The following is a 24,894-nucleotide window of genomic DNA, read 5'->3' as shown; positions in this document are numbered from 1 at the left end:
ATTATTATACACAATACTTAAGTGTTTGCTCTGCTGTGATCACTGCAAACAAAGCTGGCAAACCCAGTCAGTTCCAAATTGGTTACATTACGCACACAATCTCCTAAACATTCGTATAGGTATCTGCCGCCCCAACCGACGCACACGTTGAACGTTTAACCCTCCGGAAGACACACGCTACACGCAAGTTACTCCGATCGGGGGCTGTAAAATTGGCTTCTTGTACAGCCGCCAGACTTGGCGCTAGCACTTCATCCACAAGACCAACATGTGTCAAGTTATCGATTAACTTTATATGGCTACTGCTTATAAACTTAAGTATGGAGTAAGGTAAAGAAGACTTCAGCTCCATGTCTTAAGGAGCCAAAAAAACCCATTGGATTTCAAAAACAAAAAAGCCCACGGATTAAATGGAGTTTCTTGAGAAAAAAAAAAAACACACACAAAAAAAAAAAAGCATGTATTCTATTCGGAAAGCCGTCAAGTTCCCTGCTCAAAGTTTATCGGAATACATTAGGTACGCGCTTTTTAGGGTTGGTATAATTGAAAGGAATCCGCCAGGGTGCTCACAGAATTAACCAAGACTTCTCTAGAAATTTAAATGGCTCTGTGTACAGTAAATACATTCTGCATGGAACTTCTGCCATGAATGCAAATAAGACACTTCTTCTGGTTTCTGAGAGTCCTAAAAGGTTATAAATTGCCTCCCACTCCAAACATTTTTCCGATCAGCCGAGGACGCCTTCTGACCCAACGAATATCGCCAACTCGTGGACCGGGCCATCCTTCCCTATGCAAAACAGCCTTTGCTTCACAGATTTAGAAAAGATGGACAATGTAACCACTTTTCATTCTTGTTTTGGGTTTAAGTCCAGTGTTTACGGTAAACACGAGGCTATTGCCGTTTTTTATTTTATTTGCATGGTTCCTGCAGCTTCGGGCAGGTAGGACACACAGGTAGCCGACATTACTGCAATCCGATCCTCCTATGTTTACCCAACAACAAAAAAAACAAGTTTTTCTTTTAAGTGCTTTTAAAACAGCTGGCAAGAACTGTCGGTTCCGTCAAGGTATGGACTCGTTTTAACCGCATTTTTAACAACGACTAACACCATAAAAAAAAAAAAAAGTAAAAGTTGAAAGATAAACTTAACGCTCAGGTGAACTTTTGATGTCTTAAATTTGTCCGGCAAAAAAAACCCCAAAAAACACTTGTTTTAGATCTTAAGCGCTACCACCGCCTCATTCCTTGATCTTGCGCGTCGTACGTAGGTTTTGTGCCCACAACGCATGTGATTGAGGAGACACCTGCTAGACAAACTCATAAAACTCACGCGCCTTTTGTTACATTAGGCTTCAAAGTACGATCAAGGTTAATGTTTGCCCAGTCTTTACATGCCTAAGCTCAAGATAATATAATGGGAGAAAGAAGGGGGGGGGGTGGAGGGAATTATCTCTCTACCCAACTAATAAAGTATCTGCCGCCGTCTATCGTCAAGTTGTAAACGCAGATTTAACAAAAAGAAATTCTAGTTTCTTAGAATCTCGCCGCCGGACAAAGAATATGGACTTTACAAAGGTTCAAAAAGAAGATTAACCATTTTATGCACAGTGGGGTTATACGAAACGGTTGATTTTAGTGCCGTGTTGCTGTGGTGATTCCACCATTTAATTCATCTTTCTTGCCCTTGGGTAGGATTTTTATCGTTCAGATACCCGTTTTAGGGTGGTGACAGGACCAGAATGACCGAACGCAATGCAGCCTCGTGTAAATTAATTTTGCCTAATATAATTTGTCCAGAAACACACGCCAACGATACAATTGGTAAAAAAAAAAATGTATCAATTAATTGGAACTAAAGCAAACGTTTGCTAGATCCAGTAAGTTGCAGACAACCATTTAATTAACATGAAATTAAATGTCCCTGCACAGCCCCCCTCCAGAAGCCTGGGAACCAGAATGCGGATGCTGATATGGCAATGTAAACCACTACGTCGCCTTCACATTAAGTCCCGTCGTCCTTTTAACCGAGCTACTCGGCTCACAAATATCTTATTGCTTAGTCTAAGGTTAAGAGGAAGGATGCTTCCGTTTTTGTGAAGTCGAAGTTTCCTGTTCTAGAACTGTCCTATTCACACCCCTCCTAGAGTCACGAACGATCTTCCTTCTGAGAATTTAATATCATGATTTTTTGTGAATCAGAAGACCGTTTCTGAAAAAGCAACATGCTGACATTCGTCGGAAAAGCACCAGGCTTGAGGCAAAGAATATAGGATTTCAAGTAACGCATCCTACTGAAACTTACTAGAACTTTTAAGATCGTTTCACAACTTTTAACACTTAAGATGCCGGAGGAGGAAACCAAAGTATTATCCGATCCCCATAAATTAAAAAAAAAAAAAAGCTCGTAACTCAAAATACAGAGCGATCAGTATGAACATTCTACCCGTTGTCACGGTGACTGCAGATCTAGAACTTTGCCCCGGAACAGCTTTAAAAATTACCCTTACCCAGAGAAGCTTTGGCATTTTTTTTTTTTTTAATTGACATTTTTGCACAGCCTATACGTACAAGGGCAAAAGTCCAAAGCAAAACTGGCAAATCCTACTATTGTAGAGGTCTCTTTGTTTGGAATTGTTAGTTTAATAAAACAAAGAGCTTCCTGTTTGCAACACTCGAAAACAATCACAGAGGTCGCGATACGGAACCGGGACACAAGAGCAGAAGACGGAAACGCATTTTGTGCCATCCAACGCTACCCGTTAACATTGCGCATGTTTGCCAAGGAGTAAAAGTTCCGGTGAAGATACTTAACCAAAGCTTGTTTTTTAATTATCAAGAAAAAGTAGATATAAGAGTTGTATTTGTCGATTACAAAATGCATTTTTACTGGGATTCCCTGGAATTTGTTTGATCCACTACACTGCAGCTGTTCAAGTTGAATTTCCAGATTTATTGTAGCATAAGCCCCACAACAGTGTAATTTTCACACTACTCAGCGCCTACTACTGCTACTACTACTCTGTCCGCCTGCACGAGGGCTACCGTGGTTAGTGCCGTGATGCACTTTGATACCTACACGCGCCTCCACTCGTCTCAAGATACACTTTTATCCAGGAGCACCTGCGTGCCTTCAAACATTCTTTGCACTCCGTAGAATGTTAAACCCAGAATACAGGTTTTTCTTCTAAACTGTATGTTTTAAACAAATACACACTCAATTTCCATCAAAAAGTTCCTGCGAAAGCTCAGCTATTGTTGCTGGTGGCCGAAAAAGAAAAAGAAAAAACAATGGTGATATGGAAGCTAAAAAAAAACAAAACAAAAAAACAAAAAAAAAAAGAACCAATTTTCAGTGGCTTTGGCCCAACCGTAACTGCTAATGCCCCCAAAGCCAAGAATTTCACCCGCTATTACGCGGCGATCAAACCACCCAAGTTCAAAAGATTAGAGCGATAGGTACCTGGAAGACATGTGCAATCGTAAGAGGTGTCATCGGTCTGCCGACAGGTGCCGCCGTTCTGGCACGGTGACGGATTGCACGGCACATAGGGGATCTCGCAGTTCTTCCCTGTAAACTTGTTGTTGCACACGCATTGGTAGGATCCAATCTCGTTGATGCACAGTCCGCCGTTTCTGCACGGCTTTAGGTTGCACTCGTTGTGGTCCAGTTTACAGTTAGGCCCGTGGAACCCTGGAGTGCACCGGCACACGTAGTGCGCCTCAAACGGAATGCACTTTCCACCATTCGCGCATGGGTTAGAAGCACACGGATCTGCTTGCTGACAGGAATCACCTGGGAAGATAATTCAAAAAGAAGAAATGTTCATTAAGCTGCGGCTTCATAGTTAATCTTGGCCGACTCGAGGAAATCATTTCTTAGTTTTTAAACAAATGCATCGTAATGTTTTTCTCCGCAATAACATATGATGAAATATATGAACGGCCATGTATTCGGAAGCATTTACTGGTGGGGCGTATATTGTTCAAATTATACAAGGGAAGTATGTACTAACACTAAATATATGCACAAGCGTGGCCTCCTCTGCTCTTACACAGAGCGCTGCCTCTCTTTGCCGATTCTGAACTTCAATTTAAATATCTATGCCTGGAGAAGGATTGTGAGAGTTGTAGTTCGTCGACAGAGATTTCGTCCCCAACTGAAAAGCCATCGCGTTTCATTTTTTTAATCTTTCAGATACAATTTTTTATTTTAATCTAAAGATAGAATTTGCACATGGCTCCAAGGGGGGGGGGGGATCTGTTCAGTGTTCCCCAAATCCATTTCCGATTACGTCGAGAATTACCCCACTTCTGATTTACATACCTGTCCAGCCAGGGGGACATCGGCACTTATACTCCGTTAGACTAGGTAGCAACTCGCAGGATCCTCCGTTACGACAAGGGTTGTTAACGCAAGGGTGGTCGCCAGGGGTAAGGCACACTTTGTCCGAGTACCCCAGAGGACATTTGCAGACAAAATCAACAATGTTTCCCCTTATCACAGGTTGGCAGGTCCCGGAATTATAACATTGATTTTTTAAGCAAGGGTTCAGAAACTGGCATCTTTCTCCCACGTAGGAACTGGTACACCTAGAACAAAAACAAAAATATATACGACGTCAGAACGACGTTAAATTAACAGGGCAAGCAATTTTAAGACAAAACGTTTATTGGCCACCCGGTAGGAGCCACTTATTAAAAGTCATTCTGACTCTTTGCACAAATACTTTAAATCCCTGGGAATTTCCCTTCCGTCTCATCCAGTTTCACAGATGCACCTATAAAAATCGTCACCCAAGTTATAACAAGTCTATCGAAACGATCCAGTGAAAAACAGAAGGGCTTGCAAGTCATTCTAAATTACGAAGACTTTCAACCTGCCAAAGTGATTAAAAGAAAGTGTTTTTCTCCGTGAAAGTTCCCAAACCCCCCAAAAAACAAAAAAAAACAAACAAAAAAAAAACAAAAAAAAAAAAACCACAACCTCTCCGATGTTCAAACACTAAAACTTATATACCGGTCTTCTGTTTTGTGATAAAAGAATAATTTCTTTTGTGTAGATGGGATTCGCATCAAAGGAGATTTTTGTAAGGCATGTTATAGGCTTTCAGTTGGATACCATGCCTAAAAAAACACCATAGCCATGAAAAGTGACCCTCCCCCATCCAAAAATCTTCATCCTTATAACTTGGCTCACTTTCCTGGTACTGAAAAGATTAAAAATTTTAAGTTAACTTGGTGCAATAACAATGACTCCCGCCAGGTAATCATGGGAGAGCAGCCGACAGAAACTGCCTTTCCATTTAATGAGCTGGGTAAGAGAGAAACAAAGCTTCTTATCCCATAATTATTACCATTATTATTATTATTATTCCCATCACAACACTTTCCCCAGCAGAGTAATTCTCATGAACTAAAGAGATTAAAGGGATATTTACTCCCTGGTTTCTGCAGGACCCGCTGGGCAGCCAAACAATCATTGTTTGGGATCAGCACTTCCAGATCTTCCCAAACCTAAAGTCAACAGAGTGGAAACTAAATAAACAAAGACGCAAACTCCCTACCAGGTATTTAACGTAGAATGGCTCAACAACCTCCGAAGTACCAAGCGAAAACAGGGAGTCTCTAAGGGATCCCAGGCCATGTGTCGGAGAGAAAACCAGTAGAAGGTTCATGGGAAATACAGTCGTCCATTGATATGGCCACATGCTTTTGCCTTAGGGCCATCCCTATGGTCAACTGGAACATCTGTGCAAACATCTGCTGTCGGCGTAAAACAGATTGCAAGCTCTTTTGAACAGCAGCTCATTAGTTCCTCGAGTCTACCCAAAGCACTTTGGTAAGATAATAAAAGTCGTCCATTTAATGACGGCAGGGTTGGTGGCAAAAATGTGCACCATACCCTTTTAGTCAATGAAACGAGACTCGCTCACTCCATAAAACGAAGATATCAATGATTAATCAGTATTGCGAAAATTCTTCATTGGTGGATTGGTCACTGTTGATGGGGTCAGATTAGTCATGAAAATAATCAAAAATATTGCACTATAGAAGGCACCACCATGGTTTGGGAGGGCAGTGTTCTTTTGTAAATAGAGGCATGATATGAAGTCAGAGGATGGGCAAGATTGGGTGTGAATGCATAATTTAACTCAGAGGGTGTGGATACAGGGTATAGCTTGCCAGCGGAGGTGTTAAAAGATAGGGAATTCAAGAAAGCGGAAACAAATCAATAAACATGGAGGCTTTAGAATGGACAGACTAGATGGACCAGCTGACCCTTAACTGTATGTCACTATGGAATTCTTTCAATTCACAAATAGTCTCCAAAGTATCTGTATGCGCAGGTAAATTTACCCACCATAGGCTGGTCAGTCACTCACCTAGACACAGATGAGAGAATGAATAATTGGAAAAAAAGACAGCAGAAAAGGAGTCTTAATATAGAGGGGTGAGGGTAGGAACACAAGCCACCATCTGCTGCCACAAGCCAAATGATCCAAGCCAATTGGTTTACAGGAAAAACAACATTGTTGACCAGCTTTTTGCCTGGGGAATTGTTTACGGAGCCGTCGGTGGGGTTGTCCAGCATATTAGGCGCTCGCAATGTTGTGAAATGAAAGAAAAGGGAGAAAAGGGGCAGGAGAGACATCTGGGTACGAGCGTCTTTGTCAGCACATCAAGTAGCTGTGATAACTGCCCCATCTGTTAGCACATAAGTACACAAGCTGCGGAGATTTGATTTCCTTCAGAAGGGGCTACAGCCCCAGTGGACCTCACGCTTCTGCCTGATGAATAGCGAAGAATAAACATGTCTTCTTGGGAGGCTTTAAAATAAGGGGTTTGGTTTTTCCCTCCCTCTAGACCTGCAGATGGTCCATTTGTGGCAGAGCGGGCACCAGCATTGGTGAAGGAGACAAAGAGCGCGGTGTTACGGGCCTGCTGTTGGGTCCCTCTGAAATCACAATGTATCACAGCGTTAGCGCTTCCAGAGATGAGGACCCAGCAATAATACACCAAGCTGTATTATTCTGCCACTGCTTAGGGTGGCACCCATGGGTAAAACAAAAAAGGTAGCCATCTGTGAAACAAAAAAAAAATAAAAATAGTTCATTACAGCCATTAATGGTTCGTAGTTAAAATACTTTGGAGTACTAGGTAGTTAAAATATTTTCCAAGAATGTATTCCAATCAACAGCTCCCGAGCACATTGCTGAATGAGCTCTCTCCATGTATTGCTCTCTTTGAACTTGCTGTCTGCGGGGCTTCTGTTGGACACAGAGAACTCTTTTCCACCCTGTATTTAATCCTTTGCGCAAGGGGAATGGAACATCTGTCCCGCGCGGATTTCTCGACCATTTGGGTACAACAAGCTGCTAATGTCTTTTAGGTACAGAAACTCAAAGGCAAAGTTCTAAAGATGGAGCAATTAGCATGGAACCCAACATAACACCTCTGCCAATTGCTGCATACCTAGTTATTTGCTCCAGAACTATGTTCCTTAGAACATAATCAAGAGAGGTTTTGCATGTTTTGGTTTATCAGCTAATTCTGCCGAACTTACAAATACTAAAGGATCAGGTTCTCCAAATTGTGTTTCACTGTTCACAGCGATGGTTTAGCTGCTGGGGACTGCCAAGAAGTTTGGAGGCTATGAAAACAGCCAACGTTTGCAAAATCCCAATTGTTTTAATCATCAAAATAAGTACTTTAGTGAAATAACTTTGTAGGGAGAATGTTTGGCGATTTATAAGGAAAAAAAAAAAGAAGAAAATATTGAAAAATCTAAACTCTCAGAGATATATTTCGACTTGTTTGTAAGTATTTCTTTGTGCAGGGATTTGTGTGAGAATTTGTTAGGAGGCAGAGACATTTCGAGTTAATGAGTACGCATTATCCTGGCCAAAGGGGCTGAATAGAATAGGCACAGAATTAATTAGGGCATCTGCTCCGTGCACAAAAGACTTGCGACGAGCAGGTGTGCATATTAATGAGGCAATGGCAGCTGCTCCAAGCCACTGCCGCCCAGTGAACTTCATAAATACGGTGGGGGACATGGAGATCCAGAATAGACCTGGGCTTCTGGACAAGGCGGTGGGGGTTGGGGGGGGTTGCTTCTCCCAATTTAGGAATGCAACAGGCAAAAATCTTTTTTTGGAAGCCTGCTGCTCTCATGAGAGCACCCATTGTTCAATCTCCCTGGTCTCCGAGGGCCAGTGAAGGCATGTTGGCTGCAGACATCTGAAGGATGCATTCATGCAGAAAGTCCACCTCGGTCCGCACACTTCTCCGAACTTTCACAATTGCGTGCAAACACAAGAAATGCAGCCGGCTATATTCTTCTCTTTGCTCTGTTGCACCTGTCAATAAGTGCGTTCTCTGCCAACTTTGGAAAGCACACATACATGAATTCACTCATATCCTTAAACATTCCATGTGCCGGGAACTAAAACGTAAAGTCCAAGTACCTGAATCTCTAGTAGTAACCGAAAGCGCCTGATCCCCTCCAAATTACATTTTTATTTAAAAAAAATAAAATTTTACTGTTTGGGATACTTTTTAGCGGACCAACACAGAGCACATTCTTGAGTCCGGACCTCAAGAAGGTCCCTTCTTGAGATATAACTTAAAAAAGAGACATCTGAGGTCTTGCAAGTTTATGCAATTCTTATTTTGGCGCTACGAATGCTGGTCAGCGAAAAGGTATTCCAATCTTCTAGACTATCTTCTCTGCGGCCAACAAATAATATTGTTTCTAGCTACTAAAGAACTACATTCATACTTCTTCTATTCATTAGCTGACCAAGGTCTAGAGACAAGGTGGCAATAAGGGGTCTTTGTTTATAACAGCCATCATCAAGTGTTGCCCCTACTAAGAAAAAGTCATACAAGAAACGTATTCAGTGTACCATACATGGAATTTTTTTAAACATTAAATATACAAAGTTACATTTTAACAAACCTCTCTCTAAAAGAGATAACATTCACACAAAGAACGTTATTTATTAATGGAAGTTAACAAAAAAAAAACAAAAAAACCCACAAGTGGGTGGATTGTGTCAGAGTATAATGAAAGGAGGAATGTTTGCTTTGAACTGGCCACACCACAAAAAGGGAGTGTTTCATGGGAAAAAAAAAGAAATAAAAAAAAAAAAGCCATCAATTGTTAAGTAAACTGGAAAAAGTGTTTTATACATTCATTTTTGCAGTTAATAAATTGTTTGTTTATAAATAAAATTTGTGTTTAATGGTTCGCTAATATTTGGGGAGGGGGTTGGGGTAAAAGTTTAATTGTACTTTAAAACCCACAGTGTGCGATTGTACTGTACAGGAAAGAACTCAAACCCTACTACTACTACTACAAAAAAATAAAATACATAAAAAAAAAAAAAAAAAAATTGCAAACACTGTAAAGTGCACTTTATTGCCAAAAAAAAAGGATGTATTTTCAACAACTGAAACGTAAAAGGTAGATAAAAATGTGTGTATTTGAAATACATTAAGAAATTTAAATGAAATATTCCCAGTTAAATTGCCTGATTTAGAGGTATTAGAACATCTATCCTGGCATGCACCTGATTGGCTAGCATTTTATTTTATATTTTTTTTGTAGAAGAGATTTTATTGATGACAATACAGAAAAGTCTTCAGCGGGGTTTTCCCTACACCAACCTAAAGGGTAATTGCTCACCTCTACAAGTATTGGCTTCTTCAAACAAGGGGATGATTGAGCGGAGCTTGTGTCCGTCCACAGACAGGGTGCTGTGAAATCTCAAGACATCTTTCCTAATGTTTCATAAATGTGTTAAAGACATAGTCAGCAGAACTCGTGTGTGCTGGCCGGCCTCATCCCACCGCGGCTTTCTGTGAAATTCTTTTACTGCTCTTAAAATAGCCACGCAAATTCTAACTAGAGGAAAGTTACTTTACAAAAAAAAAAAAAAAGAAGAGACCTAACACTAAGATACTAATATTACTAACGTTCCAAATCTTGTACCATTATGTGAAGTCCCCATGTAGGCTCTTTGGGGATAGACAGCCTCTGGACTCTCTAACTCACACAGAATCTAAGCGCTGCGTAAACTGTTGGCGCTATATAAATAAAAGATAATAATAATAATAATAATAATAATAATCTGCTGGCAGATCAGACCCCATCTAAAGACGCAAACCTTAATCAGTCATTGGTCTCGTCTTAGATTCAGGAGCCCTACGCCTATCCCATGCATGTTTAATACCCTCACTGTATTACCCTCTACCTCTTCTGTTGCCTGCTCCACTTATGAAGCACCCTCTCAAAGTTTTGGAGTGCAGTGTAAGCGATTGTCTATGCTACAGCACAGCCAATTATGCAGTACACCTGGATCTACCTGGTTTCATGCCACCATTTTTCCCCCCACCATGCCTTTTTTTTTTAATAAAACCCAACAACTTATATAAAGTGGATACTTTCCAAGCCATCAGAGAACTGTGACACAATGGTGTTAAAACATGACAGTATTCTAACCACAATAGAGAGGACACCAGCCAAAAATGCTAGTTAAAACTGCGTATTCAAGAAAGGAACATGAACTGGCTCAGGAACAGATCAAAGGCCATTCCACGTATGGGTTTTTGTTCTTAGGTATTCTAAATGTAGAATAAGGAAACCTTATTTTCCATATCTAAAAAAAAAGGATAGAAAGACACTACAAAGGTTTTTAGAAAAGTTGCTAAAACTCTCCCAACAATAAATTTGGCAGTAAAGCGATTCCAGACGTATATATACCCCGCAACATAGCAAGAGTATCCACACTGCAGAACCCAAATACGCTGTAGTCATCTGTCATCAAGTTAAAACGGGTAATTTTGTTGCACAAAAATTAGATTTAGGATAACCGAGGCCAATGCGTATGCCAGGTCACTGCAGAAATGCGGCCCGTCTCAGCATTTAAGTCTGGCAGATGCCTTCTTGCGACCTCTCACCCCAGGCTTATTCTAAACTTTTAGTGATCTCCGCCAATCTTGGTGGCCATCTGCCATCTTTAAGACAGAAAACAATGGGTTTCCAAGACACAGCAAAAGATCTCAAGACACACAAAAAAAAAGGTTAATCCACAAAAACAACTCTCCCACCCCGTCGTAAATAGAAGATGTCTGCTACGTGTGCTGGCCAAAGGATTACAGCGGGAAACCCAGATCTTTAAAATAAATAACGTTACACGTATAGAAAAGGAGAAAAAAAATATATATATAAAAAAAAAAATACAAGGAATTCCACATTTTATTGGTTTAATAATGTCTATGCATCTCTTCTTCAGATGAAACAAGATAAGTAAATGCCAATAAATTATATTTTCAACTCCTAAAGGAAAGATGACTTCTCTTTTTGCTGTACGCCATATGTATTCCTCCTGCCCCAAAACCATGGAAACAAATAATAAAAAAGACATAGCGGCAAAAAAACCGAACCTACGATTTCCCCCAAATGACAAAAATGTGTTTTATGAACCAGACATTGCGATGGCCAGAGAGGACAGGCTCCTCATTCTCCTACCACCCTCCTAATGTCCTGCTTTCGGTTATTGGATAATGGAGTAAACCGTGGGAAAGGAACATTTAAAAAGTAAGAGGTCGTGACTCTTAATTAGCTGCTGTGCCTTTGAAATTAATCAGTGATGCACGTGGTTCTAAAGTATTCACAAACACTGACTGTTTCCAGGTGCTGGGAAGTACCGCGTCTCACTGAGTTGTAACAATATTGCGCACCAGCATCTGCAAAAATCCCACTTCTGCCACCGGCTCAATATCTTTGTCACCTGGTCTGCCGGCGTGAACTCATTTATTTCCAGAGCTCTGTCAAATAGTCCTGTAACAGAACACCTCTTTATAGAACAGAAAAAATTGCCAGATCACCATTTTTGTATGTGGGAGGGGATGAAGGAACAAAAAAAAGTTAGGAGGTGTTAACAAGGATCCTAAAACCAGCGTACAGGAAAATAAAATGCACACACAGTTATAAGGCTCACCCCAATGAAAGCAAGTCTGGGGTGAATGAGAAAAAGGAATTCTCATAACCGGAACGCCAGCTACTTCCCAACACAAGATGTAACGCTAGACCTTCTAGATCAGACCTGGGCAAAGCACGGCCCGCGGGCCACATCCGGCCCGCTGAATAGCTCGGACCGGCCCGCAAAGAGTGTCCTGGTGACTCACCAATGAGTCCGGTGTCCCCCCCCGCCCCGGTCACTTACCTTAAACTCCTGTGTTGGAAGCGTTTGTCTCGGGTGCCGGCGCTTTACGCTGGGCGCCGGCATATGACGTCAGACGCCGGCGATCAGCAGTGAAGCGCCGGCACCCGAGACAAACGCCTCACGCTTCCAACACAGGAGTTTAAGGTAAGTGACCGGGGCGGGGGGGGAGATCCTGAGAAGGGGTGGTTAGGGAGTTAGAGGGGAGATACTGAGAAGGGGGGGTTAGGGAGTTAGAGGGGAGATACTGAGAAGGGGGGTTAGGGAGGGAGGTCTTACTGTGTGTGTGTGTCTTACTGTGTTTGTGTGTGTATCTTACTGTGTCTGTGTGTGTCTCACTGTGTCTGTGTGTGTCTCACTGTGTCTGTGTGTGTCTCACTGTGTCTGTGTGTGTCTCACTGTGTCTGTGTGTGTCTCACTGTGTCTGTGTGTGTCTCACTGTGTCTGTGTGTGTCTCACTGTGTCTGTGTGTGTCTTACTGTGTCTGTGTGTGTCTCACTGTGTCTGTGTGTGTCTCACTGTGTCTGTGTGTGTCTCACTGTGTCTGTGTGTGTCTTACTGTGTCTGTGTGTGTCTCACTGTGTCTGTGTGTGTCTCACTGTGTCTGTGTGTGTCTCACTGTGTCTGTGTGTATCTTACTGTGTCTGTGTGTGTCTCACTGTGTCTGTGTGTGTCTCACTGTGTCTGTGTGTGTCTTACTGTGTCTGTGTGTGTCTCACTGTGTCTGTGTGTGTCTTACTGTGTCTGTGTGTGTCTTACTGTGTCTGTGTGTGTCTTACTGTGTCTGTGTGTCTCACTGTGTCTGTGTGTGTCTTACTGTGTCTGTGTGTGTCTCACTGTGTCTGTGTGTGTCTCACTGTGTCTGTGTGTGTCTTACTGTGTCTGTGTGTGTCTCACTGTGTCTGTGTGTGTCTTACTGTGTCTGTGTGTGTCTCACTGTGTCTGTGTGTGTCTTACTGTGTCTGTGTGTGTCTCACTGTGTCTGTGTGTGTCTCACTGTGTCTGTGTGTGTCTTACTGTGTCTGTGTGTGTCTTACTGTGTCTGTGTGTGTCTTACTGTGTCTGTCTCACTGTGTCTGTGTGTGTCTCACTGTGTCTGTGTGTGTCTTACTGCGTGTGTCTTACTGTGTTCATAGCTTATTCAGTTATTGTAATAAATATTTTAGCCCATTTTTTAGCTCAAAATATTTTTTCCTTTTTTTTCTCCTCTAAAATCTAGGTGCGTCTTATCAGCAGGTGCGTCTTATAGAGCGAAAAATACGGTATGCACTCCGAAGCCTTGTTCATTTTGTTCACTTCTGTGCTGTGCTAATAGTTATTCAGGCCTTACTTATTCAAGCACCTCTACCAATGACGTAGGCTTGAATAACTTTATTAAACAGCACATAAGTTAACAAAATGGACAAGGCTTCGGAGTTTGTAGTTTGTAGAGGTCTGGCCCTCTAAAACCATTCCAATTTCTCATGTGGCCCCATGGGAAAATTAATTGCCCACCCCTGTTCTAGATCATGAAAGCTGCTTCTTTGATTTGCCAATGAGAGTGGCTTCTATAAGAAAGCCAGTGTATATTCACCTACTAAATATATATTTCTTATTAAAAAAAAAAAAAGCAATATAATTTTGAGATAAGAGTCCTTGTAGAGTGTCCCGGCAGCACCTGCAAAGGACCTACCTTAAAAGATCTAAGGCCAGAAACCCCATACTCATTTTCCATTTTAAAAGAACATTTTCCTGTTGAAACATCTGCCCTTCGAACAATACGCCCCCTAACGAGTTTAATTAAAGCCTTTTCTACTATTCCCCCCCCCCCCAATACTCTGCCCTTTCAGCACACAAAGTGGAATGTGTACAGATGCGGAATGGTTATTATGGGCGCATTGCTAAACACCTGCCTCGCTAAATAATAATAATTAAAAAAAAAGTGCCTTATGTTAAACTAAAAAGCATTCTGTCCAGCCCTTAAAAACAGCAGTTAAGGGGATATCATTGCCACAAAATAACACCTGGATTTTATAAAACGCGGTTTGAGGCATCTGCTCCGGTAATCGCTGCTCAAAAGCCGGACTTGGATCAGAAACCTCCAAGGATAGAAATAATAGGGGGGTAATTTAAACACGATCACTTAATGAAAAGGGTGGGAATTTTACAGCAGAAAAAAAGGTTGTTAAGGATTTCCCTTTAGTAAAAAATAAACTTGAAGACCTAGAAATGCGTCGGGTATACTATTGGAACTCAAAAGCCACGTACTTAATGTTATATTATTGAAGCCTTGTTCGTAAAAAAAAATTTGATGGAAAAAAAGTCGTTTTGTAATAAGAAGAATTAAAAAAAAAAAACGATAACGGTAACCGAAGACAACATTATGTTTTGACCATTTTTTTTTTAAAGAATTAATCCCAGACCTACATTAAAGGTAAGATTGCCTCGGAAATTGTCACTAAACCATTTAGAACAATTCTAGCAATGTTGTGTTGTTCCTGTGAATCATATCATATTCCTTCAGTCATTTTATTTGACTTTAAAAAACATATCTTTTATATAGCACAGGAGTCATGACGGATGAACCCTGCTTTGCTCCAGGGTTCAGAAGCTCTTGACTCACTGCACACAGACAATAGAATGGAATGTGATGCTAAATTATTACATCACATTCTTTTCTCATAGTCCCAAGAAACTCGAACAACCCCCCCCCCCCCATGAATGGCCAATCTGTCATGTTGCTTCGGGCTCATTTAACCCGTGGGTTGGCAATAAAGTGGAAGCAGTGGATTAAGAAAGCAGTGAATGTGTAGGTGAAACAAATTCCAGTTTGAGTTAAATGTAAGGGTTCGGGAACCCTTCTAATGGACCCCAGGCAAGGCCTGATGCAAATGTTCTACTCTACTACCGGCACATCCGGTTGCGTGCAAATAACCCAAAACAGGACAGTAATAATTACAAGAGAAGGAAGGACGCACCAAATTTTCCGTAAAGGCACCCGATACGGTTGGTTTCATTTTTTCCAGTTTCGTGTTCTTTTAACACCTGCTTTAACACAGAGGTGTAAGGAACTGCTCTATTAAACCATGCTTTGCCCACTTTAAATTCATGAGCCTTTTTATACCTTGCAATAAAGTGGACAATTTCCACTCCAAGCTCTGCACTGCCCCGGGCTTCTTGGGACTGTTAAAGCCAACAAACAAGCTATTAACAAGCAGGGCTCTGTAAACATCTGGGCTCCGTCTTAAAAGGAAGGTGCTTTGAGAAAAAGAACAATTCACACAGGTGAAAAAATAGATGGAAACGCACCATTTAACGCAGGGAATGCAGGGTACGGAACAACGTGTGTTTAAAATCTAACCCGCACCTTCTTTGCACGTATCATTACCAAGGAGCCGCATGCTGCAGAAAGCGATAAAGGGACGTTATTCGATGGCGTGTACGTCCACATATTCACTATTTTTGGGTAAATCTAAAATACGGTTTTTGTTCTACTTTTAAAAATAAGGAATTATGTAAAAAAAGTTTCCAAATCGGAACAGGGGACCTTACAGGACGATACGGTTTTTCATTTTGCAAACCGGGGGAAGTATTTGGCAGTTGTACTTCGTTTTATGAGCAGGAAGTTGTTGTTGTTTGGAAGACTCAGGAAGAGCCGACAATAAAAGACTCCATCCGAAGTGTGTAGAGAAATTAAAATATCCAAAGCTCTGCTGAAAATGGAAACACGTTCGAAGCTTCTATAAAAACTGAAAAGTTTTGTGACCCTTAAAAGGTCCAAGTAAGATACATTCAGATGCTACGGGCCACTGACCCCATCAGGGATGTCCTGGAGTTTTGTCTCATGAACTATTGCCCCATACCCACCCTTTCCCGCTAGGATTCTCGCTGGTCTGATGATCAGATCCACGAGCCTCGCATTGTATTGCACATGAGAAACAAATACAACAGGAAGTATCTGCTTTTTGGAACCAAATATAACTCAAGAGCTGAACAAAGAAACGAGAAAGGATTCCCTTCCTACTATGCATTATAATCAATCATAAAAACAATAACAATGGAGTTACAGAACATCTCTAAGGACCTCATACACAGCTTGAACGTTAGGAGTTATCTAACCGGAAAGAGCCACATGTTTCCTATACATAGAAAATACCCAAATTCACAGTTTAATTGAAAATTCACTTTTCTGTTAAAATACAGCTTGCCTTTATTTCTTTAAGGGTAGACTGTAAGCTCGAGTTTTTTCGAGAGGCAGTAGCAGTCAATGTACCTCAGGGTATTCCTTGCCTTCCTATGATCCAGACAGTTCCATAGGAACTGTGTACTGATATATAATAACCAACCTGCTGGTGCTAAGGTTGGATAAAAGGGTATGAAGACTAACCAGTTCCCCAACATACCATGTGGAATCTTTAATGGTCCATCAAATAAGCTCCTAAAAGGAGTCTCTCTCAGGGCAGATGTTTCAATACCAAGTCGAAGACAAAAACTCCAGCTTGGTTTTCTTAGCTAAAAGCCTTTTTGCTACAACGTAGAATATTTAGTTTCACTTGACTTTCAAATTGTCTAAAGTAGGACATAATAAAAGGTTTGCGGATAGAAACGCAGGTGAAACGTTGACATGTCTGATGGCCCGAATGCCCAATTCATTTGCAGAGCTTCAAGAGCTGGCGTCCAGATAATGAAAATGACAAGGCTATGAATTCGGGTGATGGATTGTGTTACTCAATGCTACTGGCACACAAACTGTTAAGACAAAAAAGGGTTAAATGATCATTTACTACTTCTGCCCCCCCCGGATATCTAGAATACCGAAGCCTGAAATATTCCATTGTGTTGAACGACTCAGACAGAACATATTCCTTATTATCTCAACCTAGCCAAGTGATATGTTCTGAAAATTGGTGCAATTAATGTCACCGGGTTCCCATATGAGATCAACAGCAAGAAGGGACAAGAATAAAAAATTGCACTCTTACTTGCTTATTCCAAATATCCCTTTGGGAAAATCATTTAAGGAGATGATCAGGCTTAATATTATTAGGCTAGTTAGCTTTGCACAGTAAAATACACTGTAAGGATCCATTGGAGACATTAATTGAATGGTTGTGTCATTCAAAAAGACTCTTGGGGCAGGATGGCCATCTGCCTGAAGATTACCGCCAACAAGCTAACAGAGGACCCAACACCTCACATCTTGCAAACATCTAATCTTACAGCCATTCGCAACCTGTGAAAGGAGGCAAAAAAAAAAAAAGGCAGGATGGGCCAGAAGAAATCTCCCCTGTTCATTTGAAAACAGCTGTCGGCCATCGTCTGCTGTGGCAGTCAACGGACCTTATGGAGGATCCAGAAAAGCCTGTAGCCCTCTAAAATAAATAAATAAAAATAACCTATTGAGCTTGAGCACAAAAACCCTTTTAATCCATACTTTCACAGCTCTGCTTTTATCACATGAGAGTACACAAGCCCACCACTCCATGTACCCGGCGCACAGGAGAGTTGATACGAAACATGATGTTGGAAACAATGTTGCAAGACACGTTTTGGGGGTCACCCAGGGAGCTGTAGATATAGGGAGAATAAGAGGACATAATAGTCTTGGCTGCACATTCTTTAAAAGAAAACATTGAAAATCAAAATTGAATAAATGTTAGGTCCCAAGTTCTGTTCCAACGAGCTTCCCATTCAATCGGCATCCAAAAGACTCTTCCAAAATGAAAAACTGATAGAACCATCTTATGGAGTCTTTCCATCGAAGCTCATGCAACTTTACATCTCTTCCTATGTTGGCCAATTGAAAGAAATCAACTTCAACTAAAGGGTAAGACTTTTTTTTTTTTTCCAAAATGCACGCAATATGTTCTGAAAGGGGCCACGTCAACAGAGGTTTCAAAATTGGAACCAAGCGGCTTGTAACGCAGTCAGTGTCAGGGGAATGCATTTTATATTCGTTACACTGCAGCTCTAACAGATCCTGAAACTCAGCATTTACTTCGGAGGAAGTTCCCACTTGTCTCAAGCTTAAAACAAGCTATTTGCAGAATTCACTTAAGTACTTTATAGAGGCAAGTATTCCCGTAGAACCATTAATACAGCTTCCTGCACTAGGGTTGGCCCTATTCTCAATTAAAAATAACACTTAGAGTATTCCACTTCTGCAAAATTAGATGTTCTCCTTGTCTTAAAGGGGTTAAAGAAAGAAAAAAAATAAAGCTATGCACAAACAGGGGGTAATTCTGCATTCTGGAAAGCCACGTATGATTAGTCACACAGAGTTAATCTGTCTTCTTTAACAATAGAGGCTGCGTTTCGGGCCGAACCACAGCTGTCGCATTTTAAATGAAAGAAAACAAGATTTACAGCGTCAAGCGTCCGTGTGGCTTGAGCGATGAATACAAAAAAGTGGCGTGCATTCATTAGGAGCTCACAAAGAGGGTCTGCCCTTTGTAGACCCGATTGCTAGAGGGACCAAGTAACTCCACCATTGTTTTAGTAGGTTAGAGAGAGCGGAAGATTTTAATGGTTCCCTACTCGCAAACATGGTGAAAAAGTGTCCGATCAGTTTCTCCTTCACAGCCAAGATCACAAAACAAAAACAATTAATGAATAATTAACACTGCTTATCTGGCTTAAGACATCTTGGATATGTCGGTCTATATATTCTTGAGGAAAACTTGGTTTTAGAAGACCTTTACATCACTATTGGTTGCCACTAAGACCATTATGAAAAGTACCGAGTATTATTTAAAGGCCAGAGGGAAAATGGATCCTTGTCAACAAAGTGATGAATTTTAGTAGCCATGTTGGATGCTACTTTTCTAGACCAAGAACGTTAGAGCAGGTTCTTCTCATCTTTCACAAGCCTAGAACCTTGCGGTCTTTCCACTTTCCATAGAAGAACATCTAGCTTTGGGCCATACCCCACAAGTCTCTTGGACAAGAAAAAGTTCTACAAAAAAGAAATCACTTTTATGGCAATTATGCCGCTAATAAATTTGGGAATTATTATTTTAGGAAAATTGTTTCTTTTCTAAAAGCTTTCCAGTTAAAATAAATGCCCAATGAGGATATTAGAACAGGTGTAGTCTGATTGTAAACATTGTGTCATTTGGGACCATACCGAGGTCACATCTAAAAGAATTGGCACTTACTTGCAAACTCCATTTCCATTAGGGGTAGATTCGCACTTCCCATTGTTCAAACACATTTCCGCAGGTTGCGTACATCGTAAACCTTTAACAGTAGGGAAAAAAGAAGGACATTATTATTTGCTCTGTGCAAATTACAATGAGAACTAGTCTCCCCCCCCCCCCGTACAATACGCACAAAACTCAACTGGCCAAGCCTTGTGATCGGTTTCTGTTGGGGTTATCACTGTTACCGCGCCAATTATACTTATCAATATGATCACCTTCTCCAAAATACCTTGCCAAATGAATTAGAAATTTACACTGTCTTATTAAGGAATAAAAACACATTTTTCAAAGAATCTGCTCTTCTGACCACATGAAGCAGCTGATGGATGAGGACATCTAAGGTCTACACTGTTGGACGGTCTCACATTTTGGAGCACATAAAACCAAGTATATTTTTTTTTTAAGTAGAGAAGAATATATTTAATGTGGAGAAGTTCATCGATAACTGAAAACAATGGGGGGAAAAAAGTGTTATAGGTCAACCGATCTTCTTACTTTTCAGCTACTGTTCAGTGGTTGACTTGACCATTTGGTCATAAATTGACCCAAAACTGCAGATCATTAATGTCATGCTTGACGTCTGTAGATTGTAAAGAATCTAGCTTGGAGTCTTGAATCTCAAACAAGCTCTTGGGACTGAATTATAGCAACTGTAACATTATCTTGTGCCTGGACAATATCACATTGTTACATGACATGGGAAGGCCATTCCTCTGCGATGACATTATAAAGAAACAGCAAAACACGAGGTGTGAAACCGAACTTAACGTGAAAATGAATTGCCACGTGACCTTCTGGATGCAGCTCATGAAAGGGTGAAAGGTTTGGGTTTGGGGGGGTATAGATTTTTTTTCCCTCTTTAAAACTGCTCTAGGGCCCTCCAGATCATCTGGCCTTGAGTAAACATAATGGACTTTTTCATTATGCGGGACAAGCAGACACTGGTTCAAAGAACTGTTATTTGAAGAAATCAGTAGACGACCAATGGTCTCCATAAAAAAAAAAAAAAAAAAAAGCCACTGTCCATAAGAGCTTACAATCTCTGGGGTGTAGGGAGAATTACAGTAACTATAGGATTATTTTCAAACAAATGTAACTTTCCACATTTTGAATCCAGATGTGGAAAAGAATATAAAAATATTCTTATCAATCTGTCTCCATATTCTGCAAGCAGAAGAGTATTGCATTACGTTTCCCTGTGTCGCTTCTGCGAAAAGTTTTTAAATTGTGCAAACATGCTTCTGATGAGAAGGAAGTGGTTAGAAACAGACATAAAAATGTATCACAAGGTTAGTTATCAAGTGGCTCAGATATTCAGAGACTCACAGCTGTAAGTGCCCAGAAGTGACCATTATAAACCCTGACACACACACACACACACACACACACACACACACACGGGAGCTGGCCATGGGAAGCACAACAGCTGCAAAGCAGAATCTATTCTGTACTCTAAACAAAGACAGAAATCAGAGCCGTTCATTGTGAAGTTAAACACGTCTCTTGCTATATTGTTGGGAGCCAGACCTCATTCCACCCAACCACCTTTGTCACTTAATACCTGCAGCCTGGGGCTGAATTAATAACCCCCTGCTAGGTGAGCACACTGCAGCCTGTGTCCCCGTCTTCAAACAGACAAGGAATAGGGGGCAATTTAACCCTATAACCTTCTCACATAGCTCAAACCAATTTTTTTTTGTTTGTTTGTTTTTTTAACGCTTACCCTCAAAAAACCAGAAAGCGACTAGGGGGAGGATTCTAAAAAAAGATTTTGTTTTAATGGTTACTAGTTCATTCGTCAGCTCTTCGTTCATATTGTTAGCAAAACAATACCCTAGCTATGAAAAGAAATGTGAACATCTCATATCTACGTGGTCCAAATACAATAGATTTTTTTAGTAGAATAAGATCAGAGTGGGTGAGAAACGTAGGATTGAATGCTATTGGAAATGTGCATTTTGGTGTTTGCCAAGTGTAATACCCTCCTTGACCTTTTCTTTTGGTGGGGGCGCCATTTCTCATCATTATTTATGAGAGTTTTTGTCAATGGAAACTTTGGAAAGTGCCTACTTTCTTCCCAGTATGGCCTTTTCTGTACTAACACGCCTGTCGCATAGAGCCATGTGTGATACTAAACTATTAAACCCTTTTGAATCCATGTGTATAGAAAGAAAGAAAGAAAAATTAGCGGGGGGACATCCACTTTTCATTATTTAGCCACATCACAACACAGTGGAGTTCTGAAATACAGCTCTAGATAAATAAATACAAATATTTGGCTTTTAGATAAAATATCTGGCCTAACAGAGGACATGTAGCAGATTTGTGGAGTTTTTCCGAAAAGCATTGACATTTGAAACATCAAGAGAACTGAAAATACTATCGCCTGGAAAATGAGAACTTTTTGTATCGCGAGTACATCGATTTCTTATACGCCGACCTATTGCAGAGAAATGACACATTCTGATCTGCTCTGCGAAACTAGACAAGGGAAAGTCTGTAGGAGCAGCCTATAGATTAAAAAAAAAACACAGCATATTCTGGTTATGAGTCAGTTCTGGGACAATAGACTAACTTGGTCCCTTAAAAGCTGTCCTTGATTAACCCTCTGTTTTCCTTGTGGTTGCCAGGGGGCTTTTGTCCTCAAAAGTGCAGAGGGATATTACATAGAAACCTAGAATCTAGAAGTCAGTAGATTAGACCCATGTGGCCAGTTCAGTTTCACTACTATTTAGAGCAGCCTCCCAGCAGATGTGTAAGGGCCCAATACAGAGGATAGCGATATGGCTCCTGAATCTAAGACGAGACTAATGACCGATTAAGGTTTGAGTCTTTACAGCGTGAATAAGGGTCAGTCTAAACTGGCCGAATGGGGCCGATCTTCTGGCAAATTGTAGGTTTCTACGTGCCCACAACATGCTGCTTAGTGAATAAACGCCTACGAGGTACAGTCTGTCTCTCCTTCTGCAGACCAAGCATGGTCTAGTAGATTCATTAATAGCAAAGTACACATTTCTAGAGAGTGACATGTTTGAGTAAACCTCAATGGTTTCATTAAACTCTTCCTCTGGGTTGTGCCAGCTGTTCCTGTAGCAATAACCTTTAAACACAAATTCACAAAACAAAAAACAAAAAAAAAAGTGATTGCAAAATAACTTTACTCATTCTGTCCCAGAAATGCTAAACCATAAACTATTCTTTAACGCCTAAAAGTAAAATAATTATTCAGAGCTTGGTTAGCGGATTGATTGTTTGATTTTTATTTATTTTTTTACACTTTGCTTGCCCATGAGATCAGAAATACATGGACTGCCACATAAAAAAGGGCAATACTACACTCAAACCCACTGGGGTAGAAAAGGTTAAAAAACAAAACCAAAACAAAGAAAGACCTCCAGCCTCGAATTGCTTCATTGGTCTGAGATGTCACAATGTTTCCACTAGTTCCTCACGGCCATTATCTTAACTAACCTCTCTCTCTGCTGCTGAAAGGGTTAATGCCAAGACATGTTGGTTGGTTCACTAAGTTACTTGAGTTTATAATTGATCTTAAAGCAACACATTTCCTAGATTGTAAGCTTCCAAAACAAGACCCTTTGTATTCCATAAGCAGCAGTGTCTTATTTTTAACACTTTAGTGGCAAACTTTCATTGGGCTATGCCAGAAAGGACCCTTGTGTGTACTATCTAAATCAAAAGAGTTTGCAATCAAGGGTTAACAATTTGTCCTTTTGGAAGACAATTCTGGTCTTTTGAAAAACTTAACACCCTGGAACCAAACAGGTTAATGCTGGAAAAGACCAAATCTTCAGACAGATACATTTTTGTTGACATCAACAGAAGGTCATGTAGTAAGTGTAAATATTGGGTTTAACCCTCCAAGATTTAGAGCCAACAGCAAGAAAATTGCAATATTTAGTATTTATATTGTTTAAACACAAAACACAATATTTTAGTGCATCATGACCCCAGAACATGGGTGAAGTCTTGGGTATTTTAACTCCAGGATCTGCCATTAAACTTGTAGGCAATTGTTACTGCACATTTCCTTGGCCCAAGAGCTTGCAAAATCTTAATGAACGACAACCTACACCTGCATATAGAATTAACACCATCAACACCAGAGGGTAGAAAAATGCACCTACACGCCCAATATAGACTGTGTTAAATATATAGTGTACATTTAGTTGAAAGCTTCACTGAACTCCTCGTGGCTAGATCGTAAGCACTGTGGACTACTGGGCCATACCCAAGGACTTTCAGCACCACCGAAACCTTATAAAAATGTTGCTGTAATCGAGTGAATTCCTTGGGAACAATAATGAATGCCTGATGATGGGATGGGGGCATCTCATGTTAGACATTATGATGGTGATTTCACAAGTCTATGCAGTAACACGTGCCATGCCGATCCACTGCAACTCGCTAACAGTACGATAAACACTGCAGGGTGTAAGCTCCTGGAGCAAGTCTCGAAAAAATAGTCATTTTAAAGCCATTTCAAAGGGAATGCAATAAGGCATGGGGGACACACACACACAGTAATACATAGGTGGCATGAGGGGCACACAGAATGATGCATAGGGACACACACATATTATTGTACCTGGTATAGGGGCACACACAACATGCATAGTAATATTTCTATAGTGGTACAGTACCTGTGATGGGGGCAGGCAGGGAGCAGAACAGAAACACCAGCCCAATCCGATACATCCCTCCGGATAGATCAGCCACACCAAACCAGCTACACTAGTGGGACATAAGTCCCGTGGGTGGGAGATCCCAGTAGCTACAGGGGCACAAATCCCCGAAGAGGAGCAAAATCCCAGCCAGCGAGCCCAGCAATCAGTTACAATGTATCCAGCCTGGGAGAGAATTGTTACAATGTATCCAGCCCTGGAACCCTCCGTTACAATGTATCCAGCTGCCCAGGAGCCTCCTGTTACACCGTATCCAGCCCCGGAGCCCCTTGTTACAGTGAATCCAGCCTGCTAGTCCTCTGTTCCAGGGTGTCCAACATTAGGGTCCTTCTTTGGATGTGAGGAAACCAGTGTTGTAGGGTATTAACCCCTGAAGCTCGCAATCACACAGGACCAATGCTTACTGTGTCTCCAGCTTGGGATCTCACAATCACTGATTGTCCTGCCAGCACTGAGTGCAGAGCACACACTGAGAGCAGCTTCAAAGCCAGGGCTCTGCAATAACACAGCTCTGCAGATCCTTCCGCCACAGGGTGTCCCACTGCTTGCACAGCTCCACCACACGCACCCAGTGCACCCTTGGACATATACCCTAGACGGGGCTGAATACAACTACCCCGGTGAGAAGTCTCTGTTGCCTCTCTCTCTGGCCTGCAGCGTGCTTGAAGAAGAGGGACTATTGTTCTGAAAACTTCAAGGCTCTGTCTAAAGTTTTCTTGCTGTAGGCGGAGGGATCTGCTTCATTAGCATGTGAATGGGGAGTGTGGAGCGCAGTC

At 41.2% G+C, this 24,894-nt stretch overlaps 1 protein-coding gene across 1 annotated transcript in view; it reads right to left on the bottom strand.

The window, feature by feature from the left end:
* Positions 1-24,131, bottom strand: part of LOC149281849 (neurogenic locus notch homolog protein 1-like) — a 40,236-nt gene extending 16,105 nt beyond the window's left edge. The window contains exons 1-4 of the mRNA XM_089498990.1: positions 24,077-24,131; positions 19,371-19,452; positions 4,329-4,594; positions 3,465-3,797 (exon numbers count right to left, since the gene is read on the bottom strand). Coding sequence (XP_089355116.1) covers positions 3,465-3,797; positions 4,329-4,594; positions 19,371-19,452; positions 24,077-24,131 — 736 coding nt within the window. The remainder of the gene's footprint in view (positions 1-3,464; positions 3,798-4,328; positions 4,595-19,370; positions 19,453-24,076) is intronic.
* Positions 24,132-24,894: the final 763 nt, after the last annotated feature.

The sequence above is a fragment of the Sceloporus occidentalis genome, unplaced genomic scaffold, assembly GCF_023333645.1.
Source record: "Sceloporus occidentalis isolate IW3139 unplaced genomic scaffold, rSceOcc1.0.p SCAF_127, whole genome shotgun sequence".
Lineage (NCBI taxonomy): Eukaryota > Metazoa > Chordata > Lepidosauria > Squamata > Phrynosomatidae > Sceloporus > Sceloporus occidentalis.
This window is presented reverse-complemented; position numbering and strand designations above follow the sequence as displayed.